At 38.9% G+C, this 16,545-nt stretch overlaps 1 protein-coding gene across 2 annotated transcripts; it reads right to left on the bottom strand.

The window, feature by feature from the left end:
* Positions 1–624: 624 nt before the first annotated feature.
* Positions 625–14,322, bottom strand: LOC109019303 (polyadenylation and cleavage factor homolog 4-like). Of its 2 annotated transcripts, none has more exons than XM_035689621.1 (8): positions 13,803–14,322; positions 12,566–12,667; positions 12,220–12,474; positions 9,481–9,625; positions 8,807–9,366; positions 6,936–7,889; positions 6,276–6,824; positions 625–864 (listed from the first exon to the last, which is right to left on the bottom strand). In XM_035689621.1, the coding sequence occupies exons 1-8, from the start codon at positions 14,139–14,141 to the stop codon at positions 817–819; spliced, it is 2,952 nt and encodes a 983-aa protein (XP_035545514.1). In that variant the 5' UTR covers positions 14,142–14,322; the 3' UTR covers positions 625–816. The 2 variants fall into 2 exon arrangements, with proteins under 2 accessions (XP_035545514.1, XP_035545515.1); XM_035689622.1 differs by having other exon boundaries at positions 13,726–13,918.
* Positions 14,323–16,545: the final 2,223 nt, after the last annotated feature.

The following is a 16,545-nucleotide window of genomic DNA, read 5'->3' as shown; positions in this document are numbered from 1 at the left end:
AGGCAAGAAAGGCCAAAGGTTCAAGGAGATAAATGCATTCAACTTAATCAAAGAGCAAGTACACACCAGTTTAAATCGGAAGAGAACAAGCACTTCAAATAGGAAAGTAAACAGTATCGCTATTACAAAATATGAAAAATAGAACAGTAACATCTGAAAACAAGAGTCTTAAAGCTTACACAAGCCCACCACCTTTGAGAATAATTCTTAATTACTTTATAAATGAACCCAAAACAATCTAAAAAGGAAAGAGGCTCCAAGCCTATTTGTAATTTCAACTGCAATTGGTTTCACTCCCATCGAACCTTGACTTTGATGAGAAATAAGCACGGGAACCCTTTGCTTAAAGTTACAACTTCTCATGCTTCACCCTGCATAATGTTTAGAGAAAAGAGGTGCAGAGAAAAAAGTGGATCTAATACTCTGGCATGCCCCACCCTCTATTTTCCTTTTTTCTATTGCCTTTTTTATGGTGTTGTCGTTTTTTTTATATTGTTCCATGGTGAATGATACCCATTCCCTTTCAAGATGTTTAAAGTATCCTTAAGAATACCTGTTTGATGAACATGAAAAATGTATTCAATGTCCTTGATGTTTTGTGTGAGAGAGAGGAAAAGCACACCAGAAAGGTAACCTGGGAATTTGTAAACTCTGCTGCAAGATAATGTTGTATGATACAAATCCAACTATACACGTACAACGTTCTGGCATGAAGCCAAGGTACCGGAAGCTCTGATGCTACTGTAGAAGTAAGTTAAGAGCATGCCGAAAAAATAAACAAAATCATATTAAGTTACAGACAACAATGAAGAGGGTCTAACTAAGCCGCATTCGTTTGCTTTGACTACCCTCTGCAGTAATTCCCTGCGTATGACAATTGTAAACAATGAATATAGAAAAAAAAGTAGAGCTTTAGGCATAAGAATTCGATATACACATATACAAATACATATAGGTCATTGTTATTAGTGGATTATATTTATTTGAATTAATTCCTATGTTATCTATGTATTTTCTGGTATAGATATATTTGGACAGCTGTATAGGATTTATATGATTTGTAATTTGAATATTTAGATTATGTAGATAAGTATGGGAAACAAATCTTATCCAATATTTGAATCCCTATAGGATAGGAAGTCAGTTTTCGAATGGCTAATTGGATGTAATCTATTTTGACTATTTAATGAATGAGAGGGGAGAGGATGAATTATTCAGTCAAAGAGAAATCTGTTATGGTATCAAGAGCAGGTTCATAATTTTTTTTCTACGAATTTTTTTCCTTTCTCGGGGGATTTCTTTGTGGGTTATCCATTCTCGGCGCTGGCTGAGTTCGTGTTTGGTCTTCCGTGTGCTTCTCGGTGCCTTCCTTGTTTGTTCTTGACCTCCCGCGTGACTATCGGCATTGTCTGAGTTGAAGGTTGGGGTTTCTTGTGACTTTCAACAACCTCGTAGTGTTCCTTGTGCATTATCGGCGCTGTCTGCGTCGATCTTTGGCTTCTGTTTCGGGAAAAAAAAAAAAAAAAAAAACAATTTTCTCTGTTTCGGTGATTATCGGCACTCTGTTTCAGAGTGTACTGTGGATTTCTGAGGTCATCGGCACCTTCTGTGACTGTTTTCTGGGCTGCGATACGTTGTACTGTGTGAGGGTGCTCACTTCTCAGACTATCGACGTTTTCTGCAGCAGTTTGGTCCTTGGTGAGGATTGTTACATCTAGGGTTTCTTGTCTATCATGTCTTCTGAAATTAGAGATTCCCTTCTGGTTCGATTCAATGGTAAAAATTATGCTGCATGGTCTTTTCAGTTTCAAATTTTGGTGAAAGGAAAGGAACTTTGGGGTCATATTGATGGGAGTAGTGTGGCACCAGAAGACAAAGTTCAGCGGGCTTCTTGGGAAAGCAAGGATGCCCGAGTCATGTCTTGGATTCTAGGATCTGTTGATCCTCACATTATCTTGAATTTACGCTCATTCAAGAATGCTCGTGATATGTGGAATCATCTCAAGCGGCTGTACACTCAGAATAATGCAGCAAGGAGATTTCACCTTGAACTAGAGATGTCGAATTTCTCTCAAGGAGCTCTCTCTGTGGAGGAGTTTTATTCTGGTTTTTGCAACTTGTGGGCTGAGTATACAGATATTGTATACACTTCAATTCCAGCAACAAGTTTGGTCGATATTCAAGCTGTTCATGAAGCAAGTATGCGGGCACAGTTTCTTATGAAACTAAGGCCGGAATTTGAATTTATTCGTGCTAATCTGATGAACCGAGATCCGGTGCCTCCACTTGATATGTGTTTGGGAGAGATATTTCGAGAGGAGCAAAGATTGATGACTCAAACAGCCATGGAACAAACTACTTCAGCTCCTGTGGCATATGCAGCTCAAGGAAAAATCAAAGGGAGGGATTTCAGCACTACTCAATGCTATAGTTGCAAAGGTTATGGGCATCTTGCTGCAAATTGTTCTAAGAAAACTTGCAACTATTGCAAGAAGCAAGGACATATTATCAAGGATTGCCCAATACGTCCGCCACGTCGCCAAGCAACTGCCTATTCAGCTGCTGCTGAGGCTACTAGTGCTGCCAGTTCTACCTTGGTCCCTTCCTCTCATGTTCCAGCTTCCACTTCTCAAAATTCCATTCCTATTACACCAGAAATGGTCCAACAAATGATAATCTCAGCTCTTTCAGCTTTTGGTATTTCAGGTAAAACCAAATCTGCCTCTAAACCTTGGTATTTTGATTCCGGTGCCACCAATCATATGACAAGTACCTCTAACTCTCTTGTTAATGTCTCACGGTATGCTGGTCCTCTTCAAATTCACACGGCAGATGGTAGTTCCCTACCTATCACTGCCGTAGGTGACATTTCTCCTTCCTTAAATAATGTTTTGGTGTCTCCTTCATTAAATACCAATCTGATTTCTATTGGACAATTAGTTGACAGAAATTGTAGAGTGTCATTCACTTCTTCTGGTTGTCTTGTACAGGATCAGGTGACCGGAAAGATGATCGCGATGGGTCCTAAAGAGGGTCGGCTTTTTCCTTTATGTTTAGATTCCAAATCTGTTGAGTCAAAGTCTTTATCTTCGTTTTCTTGTAATGTTGGTATTTTGAGTGTGAAGGATTGGCATAGGCGGTTGGGCCATCCCAATTCTCACATACTTCATAAGTTGTCATCTTCTGGTTTAATAGGAAATAAAGATCTCTATTCTCTTGCTCAATTAAATTTTGATTGTGATACATGCAAGTTAGCTAAGAGTAAAGTTTTGCCTTTTCCTTCAAAAGGATCTCATGCCACTCGTGCCTTTGATGTTATTCATAGTGATGTGTGGGGTATTGCCCCGATAGAATCTCATGATCGTTATAAATATTTTGTGACGTTTATTGATGATTATACTCGTTTTACATGGATTTACTTTCTTCGCACTAAGAATGAAGTATTTTCGGTATTCAAGCGTTTCTTGGCTTATCTTGCTAATCAATTCTCTACCTCTATTAAGGTTCTTCGCTCTGATTCAGGAGGAGAATATATATCTACTGAGTTTCAAATATTTCTTCAAGATCAAGGAATTATTTCTCAACGTTCTTGTCCATATACTCCACAACAAAATGGAGTAGCTGAAAGAAAGAATCGTCATCTTCTTGATATGGTCCGGGCTCTCCTAATTGATTCGGGTGTGCCCTCTCGTTTTTGGTGTGAAACTTTGTCTACTGCTGTATATTTAATTAATAGATTACCTACTCTAGTATTAGACAATGTTTCTCCTTATTCTTTGCTATTTGGGCACTCTCCAGACTATTCTCAGTTGCACTCTTTTGGTTGTGTTTGTTTTGTGCATCTTCCATCTCACGAAAGACACAAACTTTCTGCTCAATCAGTCAAATGTGCTTTTTTAGGGTATAATTCTTTTCAGAAGGGTTTTGTTTGTTATGATCCTCAAGCTAAACGCATTAGAGTTTCTCGCAATGTGGTGTTCTTTGACAAACAACAATTTTTTCATACTCATATAGACCCTATTCCTCCTAGTTTCTGTGTGTTGCCAAATTTCTCAGATAAAGATACAACTTCTACACTAGCTTCCGCTCGGTTTAAACCTGGTTGTGTTTACACCAGGCGCAAACCATCTCATCCAGAAGATCTGACCGCTCTTTTTGCCCCTCCTGAGCATCCGCCCGTGCCTCCTGATCAATCACTTGACACATCTTATGATCCACCACCACGCCGGCATACTTCTAGAGTCTCCAAACCCCCGAATCGGTATGGTTTTTCATCTCATTCTTCTATGTCAGCTACACTTTCTTCTATTGCTATTCCCTCCTCTTATAAGCAGGCTATGGAACATGAGTGTTGGAGGGATGCCATGCAAGTAGAAATGGATGCACTAGCGGTCAATGACACTTGGGATATTGTGTCTTGCCCTTCTTCTGTGACACCTATTGGTAGTAAGTGGGTGTATTCTGTGAAGCTTAGATCAGATGGGTCCCTTGAGAGATATAAAGCTCGTTTGGTAGCTTTGGGAAATAGACAAGAATATGGGATTGATTATGACGAGACGTTTGCTCCTGTTGCTAAGATGACGACTGTTCGTCTCCTTCTTGCTATTTCCGCTTCTCAGTCTTGGAAATTGCATCAGATGGATGTGAAGAATGCTTTTCTTCATGGTGATTTAAAAGAAACAATTTACATGAAACTTCCTTCTGGTATGCCCCTTTCCTCAGCTAATGATGTTTGTAAGCTGAAAAGGTCATTGTATGGTCTAAAACAAGCTCCCAGAGCTTGGTTTGAGAAGTTTCGCAATACCTTACTTGAGTTTCAATTCACTCAGAGTGCGTATGATGCTTCTTTGTTCCTTCATAAGAGTGATTTTGGCTTTGTTTTTCTGTTGGTCTATGTGGATGATATCATTATTACTGGATCCGATATTGAATTTATTCAAAAGGTTCAGATGCATCTTCATAGGGTCTTTCATATGAAAGATTTGGGACTATTGACTTATTTCTTGGGGCTGGAAGTTCACAATCAGCCACATGGGTTATTTATTAATCAACATAAATACACCCAGGACCTTGTTCAGTTGGCTGGGTTGGGGGAGACTACTTCAGTTGATACTCCTATGGAAGTCAATGTGAAGTATCGGAAGGATGAGGGTGATTTACTTTCTGATTCTACATTATATAGAAAGCTTGTTGGAAGTCTAATCTATCTCACTATCACACGTCCGGATATCTCATATGCGGTCCATATTGTCAGTAAATTTATGGACACTCCTAGGCACTTGCATTTAGTGGCTGTTCGTCGTATTATTAGATACTTGATTGGGACCCCTAATCGTGGGTTATTTTTTCCTGCTGGCACTTCTCTACAACTTATGGCTTATAGTGATGCCGATTGGGCTGGTTGCCCAGATTCTAGGCGTTCTACAACTGGGTGGTGTATTTTTCTTGGAGATTCACTCATCTCCTGGAAATGCAAAAAAGCAAGAGTGTGTTTCTAAATCCTCTACTGAAGCTGAATATAGAGCTATGTCAGCAGCATGCTCTGAGGTGATGTGGTTGCGGGGCATTCTTCAAGAGATTGGTTTTTCACAAGATCGGCCAACTCCTCTTCATGGTGACAACACTAGTGCCATTCAAATTGCTGCCAATCCAGTATTTCATGAGCGTACCAAACATATTGAAGTCGATTGTCACTATATTCGTCAAGCCTATGAGGCTATGTCGATTATTCTTCCTCATATCTCTACGGATCTTCAAGTAGCTGATATATTCACGAAAGCGATGACAAGACAGCGGCATCAATTCCTAGTTAGCAAATTGATGCTAGTAGATACACCAGCATCAATTTGAGGGGGGATATTAGTGGATTATATTTATTTGAATTAATTCCTATGTTATCTATGTATTTTCTGGTATAGATATATTTGGACAGCTGTATAGGATTTATATGATTTGTAATTTGAATATTTAGATTATGTAGATAAGTATGGAAAACAAATCTTATCCAATATTTGAATCCCTATAGGATAGGAAGTCAGTTTTCGAATGGCTAATTGGATGTAATCTATTTTGACTATTTAATGAATGAGAGGGGAGAGGATGAATTATTCAGTCAAAGAGAAATCTGTTAATTGTTCCCATACAATGCATACATGAATGAATGGCAAAGACCTCCAACAAAATACTAATGAAAGTGACAGTCTTAACAAAGTCAGACTTTCTGCAGCATGTAAATAAATAAAAACAATGAAAGGTTCGACGAGAGAAAAGCATACCCTTTCATCTTGTCTAAAATCTTCTGGGGAAACCACACTAGATTCAGAGCGACACTTAGCATGCACTATAGGACCTAACTGAGATCTATCCATGCCTGCTGTCAAGCCGCTGGGCATATTTAAGTAGACAGCCCCCTTATACATCCACTCCTCTGTCTCATCACTGTAAAAATCATCAAAAGGCTCCCCACATAATGCACATGCATTCTGGTCGTCATCAGCAGGCACGGCCATTTCTTCATCATCCTTCTTTTCTACAATGACCTCAGTAGGCAAAAACCCAGGAACTGCTTCACTTCCCAATGCCTCTGCACCACTGAGCCACATGCTCGCACTTACAAACCACTTACGAGAAGGTTTCTGCTTCCGGTTCTTAGACATTCGATTCTTGGTTACATGCCAATCCATATGACTACTGTGCTCTTCTTGGCATTTGAATCGGAGGCCACAGGTTTTGCATTGTCTTGGGAGATCAGTATATAGGGAACTTATTGCAGACTCATGGCGCACCTTAAGAAGGTCAGCATTAAATTCAACTCCCACAGAATCCTATATATTGAATGACTTGGCTTAGAAACAATCTAGCAATTGCATTTTAAGGGGGAAGAAACCAATCTTCAACATCTAAATCATACAGAGAAACATCAATGCAGTAGATACCTGTACAGGGGTGGGTCTGGTCAACGAGATCAAACCCTGAGCCATGAGAGAACCGATCAATCCAGAAATGCTTGTCGGCTGATTAGCGACAACTGGAACTGCATTTTGTGTGAGAGGTATCATTTGCGATGAAGTGGGAGGGACACCTGGAGGTAGTGGCAAGGTTCCCCCCTGTAAATGTAGTGAGCTATTTGGAATATTTTGAACAGGTAACATCAACTGAGCACCAGTTACAGGTTTTGACAGAACTGAGCTAACAGCAGCACCATGCATTTGTGGGTTGTATCCATGATTCAAACGTGGAGCCACTAAATGAGGTGGCACTACAGCAGCTGCAGATGGATGTGCCCCCTGGGATGGAAGAAATTGTGGCTGTAAAGGAGTGACTTGAACCTGGTTTCGCTGATTCAGAGAAATTAGTCCTGCACGCTGATTAGATAATTGTGACAGTTTCATAGCACTCAGCTCCTTGTTTCCAAAACCATCCAACTGCTGATCATATAAATACCCATTTGGACCACGATTGTTGACATTATTGCTAGAATTTATTGAGTCAAATTGGCTCTTCATCTGTTTCTTCTGTGAAAAAATAGGCTGCAGGGGTAGTGGGTGAGAATTATGCACATTTAGCGGAGGCCTTACCCCCACAGATGCTGGTACAACTGCCGGTCGTACCTCAACACTAATAGAGTCAAGATTGGAAGAACCAAATCTTGATATAATAGATTGAGGTCCGTGAATTTTTGAATCAGCATCAGGAAGCTTGTCAACTAGAGATTTTTCACCATCTGATGAAGACATACCACTTGCCAGTAAAGGCAAATGGAAATTCCTTCCTCTTCCTTTGGCAAGATGGGAAGGCATATTCCAGGCCTCCTGTAGATAGCGAGAATCCAGAATGTGATTTCTCTCAGCTCGGAACCCTGGTATCTTCCCCATTGATCCACGACCAAACTGCAGTAAAAATATCAGAACTTCAAACATTAAGGTTAGGTTCATTTCTCTCTTATAAGTACAATTCCCTGAACATATAATAAAATAAAATAGTGACCTCAAAACAGCACTATAGAGGATGTCTACCATGACTAAATTAAAGAGTAAATGTTAGGAAAAATCAATGGTTTCGGGTTTGTGAAAGAGAAAGAAGATTTATACAGTTTTGAGTTTTAAAGTTGGTTTAATTAGGGGAAAAAGCTCTGGTATTCCTAAACAGCACTAATTATAGCCAATAAACATATGCTGGGCTGATAGGGAAATGTGATCCATAATAGCAGGAGATATACGAGAGATTATTAAGTAAATGAGTCTCCAATTGAACCCCCAAGATAAGGGTGCATGAACGGGCATGCTGCTTATGAGATCAATGAGATTGATATTCAAATATTTTCTTCTTACTTCAGAAAACAGACGCTCTTACCTCTGTTGACATTTTGGGGTACTGATGTTTGATGGAAGAATGAGCAACAATTTCTAATTATAGTTTAAAGGCCATGCCAAAAGAAATGGAAAGCGTGGAAGGAAAGAAAAAAAGAAACTAATTTGACTGAGATCACAACTTCAAAGAGTGCTGCCACCAATCACTAAAAGAAAACAATGTTTCTCATATGCTTGATCAGGTTATAAGAACTGAAAGGAAAACATAAGAAACTACTCAATTTGAGACTCTGAATGGCTGAAAAGGACCAGGGAGAGATAGTAAAACCTTATGGTCTAAAGGAAAGCACTAATCAAGCCATAAGTAGGGAAAAGATTAGACCAGTATAACTAAGGAATACGCAGCAAGCAAGAATATCATTTGAATTCCATATTATCTAACAAAGCCGCCCAAAAAAACAAAAAGTATGGCCCAGCAAACAAGTTGAGAAGCCTACACTTAGTAAGGGGACTGCATCTTCAGCAATCATAGAAGAATTGTCCAGTGCAGGAAGCTGAGCCTGATTAGCCTCTAGAGGGGAAGCTCTTCGTACTCCAAAGGCAGGCCTAAAACTGACTCTTCCAAAAGGTGGAACAGATGTTGACAAGAAATCATTGCTCCTGCTACGGTCTACTAAAGGGCGGCTCAGATCTTCCCAATCAAATTCTTCCTCTTCAGTATTCTGCCATGATGGTGTAACAACCTTATTGTCTATACCCTTTATGTTGTGGCGCTGACCAAGCAGAGGCTTATCGTTAAAAGATCTCTTCCCAGTGTCATTTCCATAAGCATCAATCAAAGCTCTTGGTTGTAAGTGCTCATGTCCATTACTGACATTGTACATGGTTTTAGTTTCAAAGCAGGTATGATTACCACCGGCATAGTGTTTTCCATGCAGGCTACTCATTTCCTCATCGCCACCAGTTGCTCTACCTAATCCATACTTGAATTTAAGATGAGCTGTAGAGCTCCTATCAGCAAGCCTTCTAGAAGAATGATCTGCTGCAAATTCTTCAACTGCCAATGATAAATTCCTATCAGGACCAGTTCTTGATGGTGAAGAGGGTCTCCCAAGTCTGGGAATTGAAGGTGGATACACCTTATTAACCCCAAAAGCAAAAGGTGCATTACCTGCATTTCCCGTTGAGCTCAATCTTGGGTCTCCAGCCTGTGAGGATACAAGCTCTGCCTGACCCAAATCAAATTCATCATACCCAATGGACGGTTTTTGACCGAACATTTTTAAAGCTGAAGCTCCCCTAGCTTGCTGAATATTCTGCAAGGTTACAAATTACAAATTTGAGCAAAGTAATCCACCTTAACAACAATTGATAACAAAATTATGCATTTTTCATCTTGGCAGGTTCTTTAGCTTAAGGTACTATAAGTTGAGGTTTGGATGGTGAGATGAGAAGAGATGATTTTAGATAAAAGTTGAAAGTTGAATAAAATATTTTTAGAATTTTTTTTTTTAATATTATTATTGTTTTGGGATTTAAAAAAGTTGAATTGTTTATTGTATTTTATGTGGAAATTTGTGAAAATTGTAATAATGAGATGAGATGGTCTTGTAATCCAAACCTAGCTCTGGATGATACAAAATAATTATATAGACATGAAAAACGTGTAAAACAGCACATTAGTCTTCCTACGTTTACAAAAAGAATTGAAAAAAAAAAAAAAACAGGGGGAATAATCAATGCAGACCAAAAGAATGCACACAACTACACAGGTAGAACAAGTGTAGACAGAAGGAAATATTCAAATTTGATTATTTCCTCCCCCACACATCTAGTGCACACATCTAGAATCAAAATATTTAAGGATATCAACGGGCAACCAGGTGCATGCCCTCCCCCTCCCCCACCCAAAAAAAGGTTCTTAATTGGACCATAGTTTTTCAGCACACTGAAGCAATTTTTCACCTTACCACTTCAACCTCAACCCCATTCTCAAGAAGGCTGGAGGTACCTTCTGAGCTAAAGCTTATTGACAGTTTTTTTCAAGTATAATTCAAAAGTCTATCATCATGAATGGGACAATTATAAAATGAAAACATATCTCTCTCTAGCAGAAGACAGAATCATTCTTGAACTTTCATAAAATGCTACTATTTCAAGCTTCTTATAATGAAGATTACAAAAGAAAAAGTGACGGATGAGGCCTTTCAAATTTCAAGGACAACAAATCATGCCCCAAGAAAAAGTGACGGCATACCAACAGCAATCATTTGGCACTGTTCCAGCTAGAAAAATAGTCCTCAGGGATATAGGCATGACCAGTTGTGAGCTCAGCAAAAGTCCCATAAGCAATTTGTGGAGGAAAAGAATCTGTGGGCCTAATCATTGAATCACATTCACTCCGTCTGTTCTTTGACCATCTCCTAAAGTAATCTTCTTTTTTCTCCACCACAATGAGGAAAATTCCTAAATATTCCAATTAACTACAAGCAAACTTAATTTATTTTATTATTATTATTTTTTTACTTATAAAAAAAAAAATGCAAGTTTTTTTTTTTTTTATAAGTAGTTTATTTTAACCAAGAATTACAAGTCAAAGAGGAATGAAAGTGAACCTGCCGCCTAGTGTGCATGATATCTATATTCTTTTTGTTTTCCTATCAACTAAGGCATATTTTATTTGAAGTGCAAAAGGGCGCAATCCAAGTAATACTGGAAGTACACAATATCAAACACCCATCTATAGGGATGAAGATAAAGAACAAAACTGAATAAAATCTAGGAATTATAGGAACTGAAACTTGCTTATCAAAAAAAAAATTAGGAACTGAAACTATTTTGCACCGCCATCCATACACAAAGGGAATTGTTATCGCTCTCCTCTCACAATCTCCAAAAGTTCAAGCATTGTGTTCCCACCAAAGACACCATATAAGACACAAGGGCTCTATGTTCACAATGCAAGAACCTTGCTAATCTTTCCACGAAAATGCTAAAAGAATTATCACCAACTCAAAATGCCATATATCATAACCACCCAAGGAAGACCCAAGCCACATTTGGGCTCATACTCCAACAGGACTAGCCAATGTTACAATTGGAGCCCCTTGGAATCATTATAAAAGGCATGAACTTCTTATTCACAAGCAATGTGGAATCTCAAAGGCCGCCTTTTACTCAATCCAGGATGTTAGAGTCTCCCCTCTTAAATTCCCGACATCCTCGTCAAGCCATTACATCATATGTGACAAGTCATATCTTGGCCTGTACTCTAAAAAGACAAAGCATGAACTTCTCCTTCCCAAGTAATGTAGGATCTCATTCACCACCTTCCTTCTACTCAATCTAAGGCATTACATATATTCTAAGGCCATGTTTACTTATAAAAAATATATATATTATAAGGCCATGTTCCTCACTCAAATGGTCAGATGTACACAAGTTGTCAAGCTTTCTTTTTTTGTGGAAGGTAGGAGAGGGATGTCCAACTCCGTTTAAGATCAATTGACCTCTTTTTTTGCCATTGTCAACCTCCAGATATCAAATTAATTATACCAAACTATGATATCCAAAGAAATATTTCCGTATAAATCAACAATTTCTAGCCACAAGTCCCACAAAAAATTGAGATATCTGACTTGCATAACTTTATAAAAATCAAAGATACAGATATTAGTATATTCCTATAAGATAAACTCTGGTCACATATACAGGCTTTTACTAGTCCAGAAAAAGGGTCACTAGAATATGCAGCACAGCATTTTAGAACAGATATCTCAATGCAAGCCTTAATTAAGTATAACATCTTGACAAGTAAGCAGAATTTCTGTATTAAACTAATAAAAGAAGTCTAATCCTTGTCTTCAGATTAAAAAACAGAGGAAGAGAGAGAATTCAACAGATAACATACACCATCCACAGTTGAATGTTCCAACTGACGCAAATACTTTGGATTGACGTGTATGCCATGGGTGGGTCGAGGAGATTCAGAAGCTCTCGAGGGAGTTAAACCAGATGATTGATGGTTCGCTGAAGGAGAGAATTGCAGTTTTGCCTCAATCTTACGAAGGACAGAAGGTGGAAATACTGCTGACCAGGTGCCAAAGAGATGCCGCATGGCATTATGCTGATCAGGTTGTACTTGCCTGTATGCCTCACAAAAAACCTTTTAAAAGTTCAAATAAAAAAAAACTATCAGAATCTTGATTTGCAAACTAATGAGTTTTAAAAGCATATGCTGATAATGCCAAATTCACCTCTGGCAGACAATAAGAGAAGTATGTAACGTATTCTCGGCCAATATTCTTGACAATACTGTCTAAGAGATATAATGAAGGCAGTTTTTGTTCAACTGGGGCCTGCAGAATCACGTACAAAATTATGAAGCAGGTAAGGACAACACATGACAAACAAAAATTCCCCCTACTTTCCAAAAAATAGGTTCATCCAAAACCCTACCAATAAAGTTAAAATTTTGGTGAATGCAATTGAGGGTTAGATAAAGGGGGCATCCCAGACACAAACAATAGTTAATTTGTGCTGAATCTCAACAGTATTAAAAAAGAAGGAAAAAACTGAACATTTAGAGAGATGACTTGGAATGCTGCAAATTTTGTTTGCAAATGCCTTCATACCCCCACCCCCCAAAACCCTCAAGTTTCACAGATCCATCAAAGCTTTGGGAGAACTTCGATTAATAGCATAATATGTACGTTTACATAGAAATTCTCCTTTCAACAAGTTTTCAGAAGAAAGTCAAGAATCAGAGATGTTAGAAACGGTAACCATTTTACTTTTCTAACTCCTGCCAAAATCGACTTTGGTCAAACTCAGAAGCAATCGTATACAGATCAAATAGTATTCATAATCATATCGATATCTACTTCTAAGCCGCGTCCTAATAGGATACGGACTATAAATCCTGTTAATATGGAAATCCTATAAGCAGCATTGACTACTTTTGAGGCAGAAATCACGGATTTGTTCGTGTTCGACTACAGTCAAATCTTTCATTAGATACGGATATCACTTCTTTCATTTTTCAGAGTGCTCGTACAAGCCCGTGTCGCTTCTTAAAAATCTATCACAACATTTGAGGCATTGCGCTACCCGTGCACCACAAACCATTTCTGAATATTAACTTTCTGAAAACAAAATCTACTCCAGCAACCAACCAGAGGATAAACGAAAGGGGACGGGAAAATTTAAAGTCCAAGAGCATTTCAATTCAATGTAATCAAGGCTATAGTCTATAAGAACCAACATATAACCAAGTATCGAAACTCAAAATTTCTCCATGTTCTCCCCAAACCCTCTTGCTCTTGGAAACCAAACAAGTACCAAATTTCAACATTCACACTTCTCAAACGCCAAGAATTACATCAAACTAAGTTGCGTACACGAGATATACGAAAACCTTAAAATCCCATGACTATACAAATTCAGCGAAAACCTTCTCCCACTCCCCAGGATTCCACAAGCACCCAAACGAACCTCGAGAATCCGAGCGCAAATGCCTTCGGCAATGCCCTTTCCGTGCTCCTTCTGGTCGCCAGCAATTATGGTGAGATCCGTGATAATGGGCTTCGAGTTTAATGTTAACTCCGACAACAATAGATCGTAAAAATGCACGATTTCCTCTGCGCTCGGCGGCGTGACAGTGTCGTCTTCGGCCGAACCCCTAAGCTCGTGGTCGCGCTGCCTCAGCAGAGCCTTGAACCGGTCAAGAATAGACAGCGTTAGTTTCTGAGGCGGCAGCTCAGTGGCCACCACCTTCGTCGCCGTGGCTAGGTTTCTTCGGTTTTCTCGGTTCTCTGAGCCCGTGGATGCCATCAGAGAATAACAGGACCGTAATTAAGGGCTAGGGTTTTGTCCCACCACTTGAAGGTGAGAATCGAATTAGGGTTACTTCCCACCATAGAAGAACTTACACAGAGATTAGAACTAACAAGCGAGCGACGGAACGTTTGAAGGAAGAGATTTCTTTCTTTATCGGTGCGGCTTTCGGCGGCTTCCTTTTTCGAGGATTGTATTAAAAAAATAATAATAATAATCTGTACAAATCTCAAATATAAGTTTCGTATAAATTTTTATAAAAAAATAAATTTTACTTAAAAAAATTTTAAAAAAATTATTTTTATTAATGAGATCTATTTTTTACAAATAATTTAAATAAAATTTATCTATTGAAGACTTGTATATAATATTACTCTTAAAATATATAATTGAATTTAGAAAGAAAAATAATCATTTAATAATAGAACCGAAAGGTATTTCTAATTTAAATTTTTTCAATTGTGATATTTGAGATATTATTTAAAAAGTAATCGACAAAATAAATTTAAAATTTTCAAGTTATTCGTTTTAAATAATTTAAATGTGTTATCACAATTTTTCCTAATATTAAATATACTATTCTTCTCATTTTGGTCGGTAAGACTTCTAACATATATATCTCCTTATATTTAAAAGCCGTTATAACGTGAAGAATAATAAACAATGACATGAACAGTGATACGTATTTTACGCTTTTCTTCTCTTCTTTCACCTTACGTCCCTCTGCATCTGCATCCCTCTATGCATCCTCACAGCAAAATCACCACAAAATCATAGTAAAATCACCACAAAATTACAAAATTACCACAAAAATACTACAAAATAAAAAAGTCACCACACAAATAATGATGGTGGAGGGAAAACTGGTTGTGTGTGAGAGGGAGAGATGTCGTGAGAGAGTGAGGGAGCATAAGTGGCAGATCGGAGCCATGGGTGGTTGGGATGGGTCGGTGGTGGCCTGAGGATGTTGGAGAGGGTGGTCACACGTCGTGGGTGACAACGTATGGTGGTGGAGGTGGCCTAAGGGGAAGTAGGCGTCCGTGAGGGAAGGTGAGCATGCATGGTGGCTCGGCTAGATGTGAGGATGGCTACGAGAAGTGGTTGGTGGCCAAAGGAGGTCTCGGTGGTGGTGAGATGGCCAGAGGAGGTGGAGCTCCGCCATGGGTGTGAAGAACCCGTGTAAGAGAGAGGTGGACTTCGTGGGGGCAAACGGCAGGGAGATGGAGGTTGAGCTCGTTGGAAGAGGATGGCCGGTGGGAAGGAAGGCTACTGTGGAGGTGGTGGCACCGGAGAATGGCGCACGGTGGCACAACAACATCAAGCCCATTCGGGCTGTGCACTGCCGAGAGAGAGGAAGAGAGACCGTGAGATAGGGAGACCGGTGTGGGGGGACTCGCCGGAGTGAGGTGGTGTCGATGGAAGGGGCGGAGAGACTCACCGGCCCACGGCGGCGCTGGGCTGGGCAGTGGAGGAATTGGGTATGGGGGAGAGCTACGTACGACGTACGCTGAAGGGGAGAGAGAGAGAGAGAGAGAGAGAGAGAGAGAGAGAGAGAGAGAGAGAGAGAGAGAGAGCCGGGAGGAGAAAAGTGAGGGAGAAAGAGAGAGGGGCTAGGGTTTTATTATAAAACCCAACGTCTGGGGATCTATGCAACGATACAGACCAACATTGATTTAAAATGCATAAATGTTAATTTAATTAAAAACACTGAGAGGAAGGACCTCAAACACTGATTTAAAATGCATAAACGTTAATTTAATTAAAAGCACTGAGAGGAATTAAGATAGAATAGTATTCAAAATAATATTTCTTCATCATTAATAAAATGATGAAATCTTACTTAACATATTTAAGAGAATAAAACCATTAAGCTATCAAATTTAATTTAGAAAATACTAATCTTTCATCATTAAATAAATGATGAAATTTTATTAAATATTTTTAAGAAATTAAAACCATATAAATAATTAGAGTTTTAACATACGCCGTACGTTGCATACGCCGTACGTTGCATACGCCGTACGTTGCATACGACGTACCCTGAAGGAGAGGGAGGAGTGAGAGAGAGAGCCGGGGGAGAAAAGTGAGGGAGAAAGAGAGAGAGGTTGGGGTTTTATTGTAAAACCCAACATCTGGGGATCTACGCAACGATACGGACCTCAAACACTAATTTAAAATACATAAACGTTAATTTAATTAAAAGCATGAGAGGAAGGACCTCAAACACTAATTTAAAATGCATAAACGTTAATCTAATTAAAAGCGCTGAGAGTAATTAAGATAGAATAATATTTAAAATAATATTCATTCATCATTAATAAAATGATGAAATCTTACTTAACATATTTAAGAGAATAAAACCATTAAACTATCAAATTTAATTTATAAAATACTAATCTTT

This window comes from Juglans regia, chromosome 4, assembly GCF_001411555.2.
Source record: "Juglans regia cultivar Chandler chromosome 4, Walnut 2.0, whole genome shotgun sequence".
Lineage (NCBI taxonomy): Eukaryota > Viridiplantae > Streptophyta > Magnoliopsida > Fagales > Juglandaceae > Juglans > Juglans regia.
Note: the sequence above shows the minus strand (reverse complement) of the source record. Positions and strands in the feature narration are given on the sequence as shown.